At 43.0% G+C, this 14,966-nt stretch overlaps 1 protein-coding gene across 1 annotated transcript in view; it reads left to right on the top strand.

The window, feature by feature from the left end:
- The window catches only part of LOC147696851 (disks large homolog 2-like), a 734,055-nt gene extending 725,555 nt beyond the window's left edge, over nucleotides 1-8,500 (top strand). Inside the window, exon 11 of the mRNA XM_086933917.1 lies at nucleotides 8,170-8,500. Coding sequence (XP_086790043.1) covers nucleotides 8,170-8,276 — 107 coding nt within the window. The 3' untranslated portion in view covers nucleotides 8,277-8,500. The remainder of the gene's footprint in view (nucleotides 1-8,169) is intronic.
- The last annotated feature ends 6,466 nt before the right edge of the window (nucleotides 8,501-14,966 follow it).

Below are 14,966 nucleotides of genomic sequence, written 5' to 3'. Positions count from 1 at the left end.
ATACCTAACCCCACACCATCTCGAGCAGGGATATCGTTACAAGAGAAGAAAAGAGGAAAATACCCTAATCCTATGTATAAAACCAATGTAGAACACCCCCAAAGCTGATAAAACCAGCTAACAGAAAGAGGAAGAAAAAGGAGCATCAAAAGAGAGAGCATCAGACCCCTCCACTTAAGTCAAGATTAAACACCACAAGACACTGAGACCAACATCTATACCGTTCTTCCACTTGCCACACCCAACTGAATCTTAGACCACGCATGAGCTGCCTCGCTCTGTGAAAATGCCAGAATAAGTGACGTTTAAGAACTTGACATTTTAAAGAAAAAGAAAGGGAAAATCAAAAGGCAAAAAGCAATAAGGTTAAACAATTAATATCCAAAACTACTCCTGAAACTTAGTGATACAATCATTAGTGCCGGGAAACCCCTCTGTCTCATTGATTGGAATGCTGACTTCTTTTTTAGTATGGATTGAACGAGAATCATCATCAGCTTTGGTTTTCCTAGACCACCATGATAGCAGCTCAGTTGCCCATTCTCTGCAAATATAGGTCTTTCCATATATGGTATCACCTTAAGGAGTGCAGGTTCCTGAAGAAAGACCTGAGTTCCTAGATCCCTTAAAGGTACAATTAGCTTTTATCATCGTTCAGTGGTAATGCGGCAGAGGTCAGACTGAACAAAGATTTTTATTGAGCCGATGGTGACCAGTGTAGTTGGTTGAGCTCTATAGTAGAACTCTTGCTAAAGGATAAAATTGCCTATATATAGATCAATATTTACCAGCTGGTTGTGACAAATTGCCCACAGGTAGTGGAAACCGATGGGCCTGCTGGATCTGCGAGTCCCAATCCCAGTCTGAGAGCTCAGGAAAGCTTTTTGAAAAAGATCCACAACAAATCTCCTGGCTCCTCCGTTGCAGTTTTGTGGGATCCCCAGGATCTTCAGATTGTTGTGGCGCTGTAGGTTTTTTAGATCCTCAATGTTTTCTTGCACAGTCTGCAGTTCAATTTCAAGCATTTTAATTTGTGCTGCTACATTCATCACAGTATCCTCGGTCTCTGCTGTCCTCTGCTCTAACTCTTTCACTTGATCCAAAATGTGTGCAATATACTGGGAGATTTAATTAGCAGCCAGTTGAATCTTCAGATTGCCCCCCCCCAATCTTCACATTTTGTTTCTGGAACTCTAGTTTATGATCTTTTATTAGTTGGAAAACATCCTTGGGTAATGGGAGTGGAATCTACCTAAACATTTACGGGGGCCAAAGGGCACCAGAACATGCAGGAGGGGGTAGCACCTTCATCAGAAGAATCAGTGACTCAAGAAACATCTCCTCTATCAACACAGGCTGATCAATATTCACCCAGCTTTGATTTCCTATCAATTGCCAAAGCTGGCCGGGGCAGCTTGTCCTTTAGTTGGTACCACCACTCTCATCTGACCCAGAGAGGAGGGACAATCTATTAACCCTGCATTCAATACCAGTACTGGTACCAATTCCAACTGGCCAAGAGCATTTCACACACAATGGGGCAGATTTACAACTTCTGGCGCATCTCTGCAAATCAGCAGGGATGCGCCAGAACAGATGCGTCACTCAATCCCCCCCTTGAGCCACCACGGATGTGTCGCATTTACAATGCGGCGCACCATGGTGCAAAGAGGGGCAGATGCGTGAAACATCTTGTGGCGTACGGGCGGTGCATTGCTGGAGTCGCGTCACAAGCGCGACGCAACTCCTGCAATGCACAGTGGCCACCCACTTCAAGCAGGCATAAGGATTTGACGCAGCAGCGAATCTTGTAGATTTCACTGCATCAGTTTTACAGGGCTTTCCTGCGAGGGAACGCCCACCCTGCGACAGAACGCCCACATGAAACCTGACGCAGGTTTCATGTGGCGCAGGTCTTAACAACGTGATGCATTTGCCTAAATGCGTCACGTTGTAAATAAGTCGCAACAGAGCGCATGGTTTACGCCGCTGCTGAGTCACAAAAGTGATGCAACGGCAGCGTAAAAGTGTCACAAGGGGCTTGTAAATCTGCCCTCAAGAGTCTAACCCCCAATACTTTTTTATCATAACGCCCTTTATTAGGGTTACTGACTTACTAAGTGCTGTAGGAGTTGACTGTAGAGTACCCGAAGCATCCGGGATAGTGTCTGGTGCGGTGGGACATACAGAGCTAGAGTCACGATTTTAAGTCTCATAAGTACTCTCTGTGTTAAGTGAGCCGGAGTAGACATCTCGAGAGATTACCAAGGATTCATTTAGGGACAACAGAGAAGATTGCTCTAGGGTAATTCAGCATTAACTAAATGAGCACCCCAGTTCTAAAGAGCACAGGTAGTGTCAGTAGACCTAATAGTACTCTGGCATTGCCCCAGATAGTCATGGTCCAAGCTGCCTTCCCCTCCACTCCATCTTTCAGTTGTGCCAAACTAGCAGGTTTGCTTACTGTATTGTCCCTATTGACATCACAGTTGATCAGTTTATATGCAATTGAGGGAGTCAGACCACCTTCATAAGGAAAATCAGCAGTGCTCAATGAGGCAAAAGAGTCTAGGTGCTGAGTTACAGCAAGGTCCATCAGCAAGGCTGCCCATTCAGGTCTTTGGTTTGCCCAAAAGGTCAGAAGAATTACGGGAGACTCCATGTTCCTTTGTCGCACCTTCACTTCCTGGATTGCAGACAGACAAAGGCTGGTTCTTTCTTGGTCCACAGCCGCCTTCTCACGAGAGGCAGAAGCAGGGGCCGATACTTTAGCAACTTCCAGTGATAACTACACTGCAAGGAGCCTTCCCCCGGTTCCTCACAGGCATCTCCTCTCTCCGCAGCAGCCACACCGATGTCTGTCTCAGCATCGCCAGAGAGCTGGCCCCTTCCTGTGTTATTGGAAAAATTGCCCGGGGTGCTGTTACACTGCCAGACAAGCTCCCCTTTGTGGTGTTTGAGGTGTTGCCCGGAGTGGCCACAAGCCTCATCTGCCAGTCTTGTCAAGCTCGTTGTCCATATTGAGCGTTCACTCCACCACTTGGGCTGGTCCTTGTGCCGAGAGCTTGAAACTTTGGTGAGCAGTGTGTCACCCCCATGGAGTCGCAGATCAGGCATCTGTAAGATGCAAGCCATTTTATGATGTTAAGTGTAAGCATCACAAGGATTGCCACTACATAGACCACGCTTGTTGGGGGGTTTTGTCATTCAGGAATGTATATGGATATAAAGGAAGGGAGCTCCCCAATATTGTTTTTCCTGGTGAAAACTCCCAAGCCATAGTTACAGGTGTCCCAACCGAGAAGAGGGAGACTATAAGTGCAGCTCAGCCACCATCTTTCCCCCATGAAACCATGCATGATGTTAACCATTTTAGGCGCTGACATGTTTCCACAGTGATCTACTCCTGTTTTTGTGGCATACTTTTGCAACCATCATCCTCCTATCCATTCTCCAAAATATAGAACACTGCAGGCAGTGGTGAAATTTTCTCATGTATCAGTACTCATGCCCTGCCAAGGACATGCTCTATCAGGGGGAAGTGCCAGGTTTCACTGGCAGAGCCTCCACTGCTCCAGCACTATAAACCTCTGACTTGTCATCCCGTCTGCCACTGGGCTTTGTGAATCCCCACAGCCTCACGGAGGACAGGATTTAGTGACAGCTGTTTTGAAGGTATTTGAGAAGACTCCTCTATGAGAGACACTGGTAACATTGTGACTATCTCTAGATTTTACTTTTTCCACTAGGCTCTCGATCTTTTGTTCTGTGGAGTCATTAAAAGAAAATGGGGTGAGGGGTTTTAAGCATAAAGGTAAAATGAAGAAAACACAATATTTAGTTTAGAAATTGCTGCAATGTTCTCTAGAGTCTTGACTTTAGATCTGAAAATCCTTGTAATTGTGTGTGAAAAATCTTGTAGGTTATAGATTCTTTGTGACGAATTGTAAAGAGAAGAGCTGGTTTGGGATGAAGTAAAGAAGACTTTGTATTAAAATTTGTTATCGTTATACTCAAGTTATGAGACATCTTAATGCAAATAAACTATGCAGTGGGTTCTGCAAATGTCTTATGAAGAATCCTCTGCTTATTTTTTTTTTGTAAAAAGATTTTTATTGTTTTCAACTTCCCTCAGAACCTCTTAGATGATAGACATATACAAAGCCATTATACAAGCGGCTCATCAAATACTCTCATTTCAATCAAGGTCACTCAATTATCCCTCACCCTCCAACATTCCTAACACCCCCTCCCCTATACCCCCACCCCCTGTCAGTGTGCCCGTCCTATTTAGCCCCCCGTTTGGAGCCACCCAACTGTCTTGTCTTCCAGCCGAATGAACAACACAAAACTTCCTAGAGAAGAACTGAGGCCAAAAAAAACTCAGTTGGTAAGAGGTACGTTCCCTGTTGCCACCACTATAGTTCCCTAGTATTACCAAGCCCGGGCTATGCAAGGTGGCCCTCCCTCTTATCCTCTACTTAAAATGCCCTACTTTCTCTCAGAACCAGGCTTCACTGTGGATCTGCATGGGTAACTTTAAATATACGGGGATAATATGTATTTGGTCTTCCAATCTTTCTCAATCACCTCAATCTTTTTCCTTACATGTACCCCTGAAATGTGTTTAGCATTTGCTTTAAAGGGACTAATGATATTAGGATAGCCATTTTAATATTACTTTTCCTAAGAAAATAGTTCCAAGCTTCAGGATGAGAGGTTCTAAAATATATTGGATATTTTATAACTAACCTTGTCCAACCTGCTAGAGGGATTTAACACCCTAACAGTAACATGGCTAACAGCAATTAGATCTGTCATTTAGCTACACAAATGCAGTGGACCATATATAAAGTGTGGTACAGAGATTCTCTTAATGGCTGCTTTATTTGCTGAGTTGCTAAAGGTAAATTGAAATCCTCTAGATGCTGATTTTCAGCTTTAGTGCTATCTGACCGGGTAGTCTATTAACTTTATTTTGCATTCCCTTTCATGGTCAGGAAAGCAATATGATAGTACCACCTTTACACAAATGTTAAAGTTCAGTTGAAAAGAAGGTATCTGAAATAGACTATTAGTTATAGGTTCCTTACTTTAGAATTACCCCCAGGCGTCAGACTGGATCCGGAGAATTTTTTCTCAGCAGTACCCCTGTGCGTCGGTAGGTGGCATCGGTCGACTCCGCGTTCGTCATCGGTGTTGTGATCGCCGGAATGATGTTGCGGTATCTACTTAGATGCTGCTCCTGCACGCTGACGTCAGTTCTTTCATTTTCTGCGCCAGCCAGTGCTGATTCGGAGAGAGTGGTACTCTTAGTCATTTTTTGACTAGTGATTTTTTGACTTTTGTCGACATCTATTTCGAGTTTGACTCCTGGTGCACATAGGGATGTCCCATCATCGGACCATCTACAAGACTCGTGACTTCTGTCACAACAGTTGATGTCAGTCATGAACCCGCACCTCGTGTGCCTTTGGTGCCTTTAGCACGATCATGACCTGAAGGCGTGCTCCGACTATCGGGCCATGAAGCCGAAGTCCTTTGGGAGCGATCCAGAAAGCTTCTGGAGGCCCGCCAGTCAGCTCCGCGATGCTTGAGGTCCCGGTTGAGATGAGGGTCGAGGGACAGGTTACGGAGTCACCACCATCACTCCTCATCAAAGTCTTCATCTTCGGGTAAGTCGAAGCACACAAAGAAGGCGAAGAGGCACCATCGCTCTTCGCTTTCTTTTTGTCCGTCAGCCGATGAGACGCATGCCGCAGAAGGTTGTTGTCCTTCGTCTACACCCGCAGAGCCTACTGGGGCAGCTCTGATCTTCCCTCCCTTCCATTGCCCAGCTTTGTGAAGTTTTTTTGGTCCTTCATTCCATCTTTGGGCAGCCCAACTCTGCTGGCACATCTTCGGGCAACGCAGACTCCGCTGGGGGCTCTAGGCCTTTGATGCCGGCAGCTCTGGCCTCAGTGACGCCTCCTCTGGCACCAATACCTCTGATTACGCATCGTCACTTCCGATGCTGATTGTTTCCCCGGCCGGTATCGACCCCGGCCTCCCCCTTGACTTAGACACAGAGCCTGTCTGGCATCAACCGGTGTCGGTACAGGCACAGACCTGTACTTTTGTACCACTGTTCTATCCTGGTGTTCCCTATCACTCTGAGTGGCAGCCAGAGGAGGGGGAGGAGGACTGGGAGGGGTCTGTTGACCCTTTGGCAGACCAGCTTGAAGAGCCGGACTGGAGAGAGGAGTTGGGTGAGGCCAGTGGTCTGGATACCTCCCTAGACCGTGGCATGGTTTTTCCTCCTTCTGTGACCACGGAGGAGGGAGCCTCCTAGGCTGTGGTGTTGCGTAGGGCGGCTGAAACCTTGGGCCTTGAGCTTCCTACAGCGGCAGTCAGGACTAAACTTCTGACTGAGGTACTTCAGACGGCAGCGACCTCTTCAGAACCCCTGCTGCCATTCAATGAGGCCCTCACAGACATCCTTCTGGGCACTTGGTCCAAGCCCAGCACAGGGGCTCCTGTGGATAGGATGATTGCCCGACGCCATCGCCCGGCCCCGGCCAACCCAATTTTCCTCTCCCAACACGCTATCCCCCGAGAGCTTGGTGGTCCAAGCCTCAACATTCAAAGTCGCAGTCCCTACTGCTCCCCCAGATAGGGAATCCAAGAAGCTGGACCATCTTGGGAAGAAGATGTTTTCTTCCGCCAGCTTAGTACAGCAGCCGGTGAACACCGCAAGTCTCTTGGGCTGTTACACCTACTCTGTGTGGGACACAGTTGACAAAGTGCTTTCACAGTGCCTGGCCACACTCTCCTGTGCAGTTGCAGAGGGGAGAGACGCAGCAAAGTTCGACATCCGATGTGGGCTGGACACCGCAGACACGCTGGGTAGAATGATTTCTACATCAGTAGCCTGAGGCGCTACAACTGTCTGAGATCCACTGGCTTTTCTGGGGATGTCCAATCAACTCTTTTGGACATGCCCTTTGATGGCTGTCGCCTGTTTAGCGACAAGACAGACAGTGCGCTCGAGCGGTTCAAGGAATCTAGAGCTGCAGCTGGCTCCTTGGGCCTCGCTGGCTACAGAAGGGGTGCCCCACCATGTTTCACCCAGGACCACAGGCCAGCGCAAGCTACCCAGCCTCTGCGTGGCCGGGGACGTGGGACCCAATGCCATGGGTTTGGGGGCTAGTGGGTGGAGCAGTCCACTAGTGCCCCCTCTGGAGCCACTCTGCAGCAGCCTCTAAGCCTTCCTAGTCCGACCTTTCAGGGCCACCAGTTGCCAGTGGGCAGCAGGATCCACATCACCTCCCCCACTGGTACATATTGGACAGGTGGGTTTTGCAGATAGTCTGAAGGGGCTACTCCCTCCGCTTCGAGACTACCCATCCATCCATGCCACCAACACTGGTTGTTACTCCCACTACTTCCTGGTGCCCAAGAAGGACAGAGGTCTGCATCCTATCTCGGATCTCAGGAATGTCAATCGCTTCCTGAGGAAGGAAAAGTTCAAAATGTTGACATTAGCTCAGGTCCTATCTGCCCTCGACCATAGAGACTGGATGGTAGTGTTGAACTTGCAGGATGCTTACTTCCACATTCCAGTCCTGCCATCCCACAGACATTACCTACGGGGACTGGGATTAATGTAATGATCACAAATTATGATGGAAGACATGCTTGGAAGACTTGAAGTTTTTTTACCATGTACAATAAATCAAATAAGTGTTGATGTGCAAGGCTTGCCATGGAGGGCTAGCAAGGAAAAGAGAGGCTCATGATGCGAAAGTATGATATTGTTGAAAATGTCCGTTGCGGGGAGTTAATGTTTGTATAATTCAGACTGAAGCTGGTTATGGAGGTGGCTAAAGAGGTAATGGACCAGCGAGAGGTAATCACTCCTTTAAAGAGGTCTGATTGGTTATCATTGTTTTCTATGGAAGGGTGAAACTGATACCATACTTTGTGCTGATGTAATGTTAATGTTCTATTATGTTTTTGGGTTCTATGCATTAGTTAAAAGTTGGTAATGGGTTGTTTCCATTTCTACATAGAATGACAATTTTAAAATAGCATTAAAATCTGTGTTAATTCTTATAACCTAACATGGCATTTCATGTCTAATTGCAATAATAGATGTATTTAACATCCTTCTTAATTAAATCTTTTCAGCTATTGTTCAAGGAGATACTTTAGAAGATATATACAACTGTTGCAAACAGGTGATTGAAGAACAATCTGGCCCTGTCATCTGGATTCCATCAAAGGAAAAGTTATAAATGTAGCTGTTGCACTCTGATCACAAATGGAGAGGATTATTTAGAGGACTACAATAATCTACTACATGGAGGCTTTTATGTCTTTGTTGCATTTATGTCTTTGCAGTCAGTGTAATTGTTACTGAATGTACAACACTGAATAGTTGGAAGCCATACTGAACTTAGAAAGGATATGAAAAGAAAAGACCTCTTCTGCATAAATGAATAAAAACATCTTAAAGCCCAGTAAATCCTCCAAGCAGTTGCTTCAAATGTGGATCTCCTTCCAACAAGAGCACACCACCACATCCAAGTCCCACTGGACAGCCTTATTGTTAATGGCTCACTATATCCTTCATTGACTCTCAATGCTTATCCAGCTTTTGGCAACATATATGGCAGTTCCAGTTCAACCCTAATTCATTCATATGTGGGAATGCTTGGTATACCATTACTTGGTCTGGTCGTCATGTGGATCATTAATTTTATATCACTTTAAAATTAATGGCCAAAGTGGTCACTAAGGTTATCCCTGGGAGTCAGCTGGAAATCTAGCAGGAAAACTGAGAAGGGTCACATAGCCACTGTGCTGCTTGGATGATTTGATATATAATTTAAAAAGGTAGTGACAATAGTTACTCAGGGTATTCTACTGTAATTAACCACTCCTGATAATCATAGAGGGGATGTACCCAACATTTATACCTGGATGCACATTTTCAGCCAGCCAGTCTCAATTCCACAAAATGGCAAGATAGCATCCATTTGCTGATCTACTACAAAAATAACTGGGGTCATATAAATAATAGATTTCATCTGGCAGAGAATTTGTAATATTGTGTATCACCACCGGAAGCTGATCTCTCTCTTAAGGTGACAACACTAGTAACATGTCAGAAAGAGGCAAGACAAGAAAGTTTCTGAATTTGTGATGCCATGGTTGTAACAACTCTAGTCGCATTTTCTTTTCACAAGGTATAGTGGGTAATTTACCCCTTCTGCCTCCAGTTTTAGCTGTAGCTTTAGGTCCATTTGTGGTCCAGGCTGTGAAATGTTCCACTGTCTGTTGTCTGAATGTGGCTGTCTAGCACAGGAAGGACAATATTAGAAAACTTAATACAACACAAACTCCATCTGCAGAACACAGCACATTCATGCTTCCTCTTCCATGCACCAAAATCTTAGTCGCTAATGTGTTAGGCAGACCTATAAAAAAGAGTTTCCATGTTGGTCTAGTGAGTGTATATTACTGCGGGGTCCTCTTCAAAATGAAAGTTCTTATAAAATAGTGTTTTTTTGAGTATGTATAGATTTCTTAACTTGCGAGCTGTTTCAGCCTTTAACACCAGGCACCAACCTTAAAAACAAACTTTGCCCCATACAAGCAGTTGTAGTACAGTAACAGCTAGTCCTAGATTGTTGATTTAAGATTAGGTATTATGAGTTACGTTTCTTTAACACCTATCCATGACATAGTTGCTATTTTTTCTGTTGGAACAAAGTTCTTGTATAGAGGATTGTTCAACATAGATCCACAATAGATGTTAAAGATTTCCACAAAATAGACTTTACATACACAAAATTTAAATGGAACTCAAATACATAGTGCCACGTTTTGTTGAAAATCTAACATGGATCTGGAGCCCTTGATCTAAGTTGGGCGCTGTTGTTCTTTTTGTAAATTGCAAACCATATAATGCTTTTTAAAAAAAATTGCATAACATCCGATAAATACCAAACTACTGGTCAGAAACAATTTTTATTTCAGAACTCTAGATAAGGCAGAAGTGTGTATGTTAATTTGCGAAGTGTGTTTACCGATTGGATTTTATAAATTCTCGGACAATTACATAACTACGCACTGATCAATCATTACTGGTTTTATTGAACTAGTGTGCTACCCTCAGGCACAACCATCTTTCAGCCAAATATCTAATCAGAGGCCTTTGATTTATTTTAAGTTCACTGCAACTAATTATTTATTTTTGATCAAATATCCTACCCATGTTGAACATTAAAGAAAATTGTGGCTACCAGAAAAACTCATGGCCCGATTGACAAAAGTAATCTGAGACAAAATCCTAACTTTACGACTTCCAGTATTCACAAAGGGCATTTAGGAATAGTAAAGTTAGGATTTTGTCTCAGTTAAACTTAAGTTTGGTAAATTTAAGACAAACTTAAGTTTAACTGAGATAAAATTCCAATTTTACTACTCCTAAATGCCCTTTGTGAATACTGAAAGTCGTAAAGTTGGGATTTTGTGTCAGATTACTTTTTTGTGAATCAGCCTCTCAGTTTTCACCTCTTACTTTCAGAAAATTGTCTGTGTCTAGGAAAGGTCAATAAACACAGGCTCTTATTGCTTAGACGTATACCCTTTTTTACCTGAAAATGTTGGTTGTCCATTTTGTCTTTAGAAACACCTGCTTGACTTACCAAATGCACTGCAAGTCATTTAGTAGTAAACTGTTATGTTTTTGGTGTTGGCATTTCATTTGTATACTTCCATTTTATTTTCTGTGTTCTTGAATATGCTTCCTCATTTCTGAGATTTTTTTCATACCCTTGATTTCAATTTAAAGTTACTGGGACTGATTCTTAAAGCTTGGTGTATGAGTAAGTGTGACATAGCCTTGTAGTACCCCTGGCAGACTCCTGGCCTTCAGTAATGCCACAAGATTAAGTCAGAGCAAAATATTTGCTAGTTGGGTCCATGAGATCTAGAACCCCTCTTTCATCCATATCAGTCATGGATTTGGCTTTCCTCACTGTATAGAATACACAAGGTCAATTTTTTTAGTGACATCACAAACACACAAGCAGAGTCACTCAAAAACGGGGAGGCAGCATTAGTTTATCCCAGTTTGAGCAAATAAGCAAATTTTTGTGCGAGATTTATGAAAAGTTTCCATAGCTCAATAAATATTCAGATACTTATTTCCATTTGGAGAATATTTATTTATTAATAATAGTGCTTTATTATATATGTCATAGGGTAACAGCCAATGTGTTTAGTTCTCACATCATCAGGCTTTCTCAGGGCTGCAAACCAAGAATGAAAAAAATATTTTGAAGCTGGATTACAAGCTTCAACCACAATATGCCCCACTTATGCTGGTGCCGAGCGAATGGGAGAAGTTTTTGGGCAGACCATTTGTGCTCTCCCCTGTAAGATATGAACCCACCAGAAACAAACATGCTCCTGTTACTCAAGCCCTAATTCTGGACTTCCCTCATCAAGGGTGTATATGGACTAACTGGCAACAACACTCATCCAGTTCCATGGACGTTGCAAAAAATATATATGAAAAATAATCTGGATGGTCTCACACACACCCCGGGTGTCATGCTTCATCATTGGCCATCCTGCGTTCGCTAAAGCATCCTCTAAAGGTGAGCAAGGCCCTCATTCAGGACTGCAAGTGAGTCATTAGAAGGAAACCAAAGGAAAAGAGTGTCCAATAAAAATCCCTACTGCCTACCATCCATTCCGCCTACCATCCCTACCACCTACCACCTACCATCCATTTTCTAGTCTTTATTCTTTGGTGGAAGAGGGATGATTAAAAACAAACCCAGACAGTAAAAGCCCTGTAATGGTGCTTGTGTCCATATATGGTCAGGCCGACATGTTTCAGCCCTTCACTGGCCCCAACGGAGTCCGGGGCTTTCTTCAGGACCGAATTGTGCCCTATATGACCCTTCAATATTTCCCTAATATTACACATGCGTTCTAATTTCACGCATACAATACCAGATTGCTACTCTCTGGTCTGTTCAATATGGATTCTTCCGTCTTAAAAAAACGTTCCTAAGAGAAAACATGAAAAGAAAAAAAACAGCAATAAACATGACAATTAACAGACATGCATACAATGTGTGAACACACATATAGTGGAGAAGTGTGGCTCACTGGTTAGAAGCGGCAGACCCTGAAGCAGAGATCAGGCCAGGGTTCAATTCCTGACGCGGCAGGGTCTTGGGTTCAATGTCTGCGGACTCGATAATTCTCGCCTCGGCGCCTACTCTAATCATGGGTCCCACGCTGCAACTCTGGGCAATAGCTTGCTTAATCTCCACAATGGCCCGAAAACACTGGGATGCCTGGCTTCACCTTGGGGGTGCCCAGGAAGGGGTATCTAACAGGGAGAGCCAGGAAGGGTTCCACAGCGTTATACAGCGCTGGGACGCCCCGGTGATGGGCAGCTGTGCGCTTTACAAGTATACTACATTTTCATTTACATAGTGACATCATTATGTATTTGCCAAATTTATGTATAGACATAATCTGCATGCAAGTCTGATTCAATTTGCCATAATAGTCGCATCATATCAAACACGTTAATGCTACACACAATGTCAACCCCATGCATGTGCAGGCCCAACATCCAAATCATGTTTCACTCGTAAAGTGTGAACTGTCAATTAAAGATTTTTAGCTCAATAAAACACATGCGTCAGTCGTACATCTACAAACATCCTTATCCAGAATTAGGGCTTGAGTAATAGGGGCACATTTGTTTCCGGTGGTTTCGTTGATTACAACATTGACACATTGCTCCAGAAGTCGGATTTTCATAATATTGACAATTGTTCTCTCATTCACTATATGCAGTTCAATGGACTTAACAACATTGCCAAAATGCATTAGATTTCAAATCCTCATGATTTCTGTTAAACGTTCACTGTGCAGTTCAAAGTTACTATGAGTACATTAAAAGGTAACCAATAAATGCCCATTACCATGCAGAAAGAAAATGCCAATGTACTTTAATCACTGTGACATAAGGTTCAATCCCTTAGGATAATGGAACCTATGTAATATCATGTTATAGAATTTCCACTTCTAACCCAAAACGACCTACACATAGTTAGTTAACTGTTTTTCATTGCAACTTGAAAAACCTATAGAATGGCACTTCTCTTAAGTGGTCCAATTGGACTCTAACCCAAAATCTAGGTAACTACCTGTGGGGAATATGTCATTTAGTTTTCCATGGTTGCAAAGTATAGAAAAGTACTGTAGAGAAACCAGACAAAGCTTACCAGATATTATTATGAGAGCAGCGTGTTGAAAAAAAGTACATTGATTTTAAAGGTGCCAAATACCCTGGAGTTTATCAAGTCTGCAGTGCCTGATTAAAGTGTAGAAGAATATGTAACAGTGGGCAATGGAAGACTCACTACATGAGTCATAATATTAGGTGTGACTTTATATAGTGAAAAGTAACATGCCACTATGCCAGAGATTGGTGATCAGATTCCTATAGTAGTGGCCAAGGAGCAGATCTTGTCAAAGAAATAGTAATGAAAAAGCAAGTTGAAAGGTAGAAGGGGAAACTCAAGAATAAACCAGTCTAGAACCGTGTCAGTGCCATGATGAAAGGAGAAACGAGCAAGGAACTCGTAATGCATCTTGTAATGACAGTATGCATGGTTCCATAACATAGAAGGCACAGTGAGTGTGTGCACAGAAATCATGTGCATAATTGTATTGAACATAAGGCTAAGGGAGGCAAATGAGAGAAAGTAACTTGGGCAAACTTTATAGAGCAAGGAGCAAACTGCTAAAGCAGTAACATCCCTAAATACAGAAGATACGTGTGTGGAGGGGGTCTCAATTGAGAAACTAAAAGGCCCTACTAAAATGTATGCTTTTTCTATAACAGTATGCACAGTGTCAGTCTGTACTGAAGATACACATGGGGAGCCAGTGCCATTTGGGAAACTTAAAATCTCTCCTAAAAACTAAGCTCATGCAATTACAGTATGTGCAGCTTCAAGGCAAGAGTAGTATACAATAGGTGTGAAAGCAATGTCAAGGGATGAGGATAGTGATGAGTGTAGACTTTACAAAGCCAAGAGATGGCTATAATAGCAATAAAATTCCTACACCATAAAGTCAGAGAGAAGCCAGCGCAATGTTGAAAAAGTCAAAACACCCTTGCTGTAGGACATAATGATACATTATTTGAGAGAAATAGACACACCACACAAAGAAAGGATAACAATTAATAAAGAGCAGTGGATTTTATAACATCTACATGTTGCTATACATGCATACAGCAACAGCGCTGATGCATGATCCTTCCAAACAGGCTGAAAGACCAGCCTGTTTGGAAGGATCATTTGTGTAACAGTAAAGATCTCCCAATAAAATGAAGGAGTACATTGATTTGAGAGGAATCAAAATCTCACATTGTCAGTTTAGACCAAGGACTTGACATATACAGTAATAATATTTGTACTAACTTCAAGGATAGGCATATATGATAGGTCATCAAGTATACTAGTAGTCTCAGATGAAACTCTATTTAATAATTCCTGAATACATGTTAAACATTCACATTAATTGTACATAAAAATATTTTATATGGGTATCCTAAAAATCGGACATGGATTTGGTCCTCGTGAACCTGCATTGGACACCACTGGTAAACAGCCTTTCACCACCTTTCAATACAGGGATACGTGCATTCCTGTGTGCTATTATGTTTTCTTTCCCAGATAGTAACATGGTACTCAAATCACAGATTAGTGGTGAGGTAAATCCACAAAAATTGTTTATTTCCAACGTAATCTGCTTCAGTGTTCCTTGTATAGAATCATACTATTCCTGTAAGGATTTAGATGCAAATAATTTTAGATATAGTTGTTACTATAGTGCCTGAAGTGGAATATTTATAAAACAGCTAGAGTTGATTCACA

Source organism: Lissotriton vulgaris, chromosome 8 (genome assembly GCF_964263255.1).
Source record: "Lissotriton vulgaris chromosome 8, aLisVul1.2, whole genome shotgun sequence".
Taxonomy (NCBI): domain Eukaryota; kingdom Metazoa; phylum Chordata; class Amphibia; order Caudata; family Salamandridae; genus Lissotriton; species Lissotriton vulgaris.
Note: the sequence above shows the minus strand (reverse complement) of the source record. Positions and strands in the feature narration are given on the sequence as shown.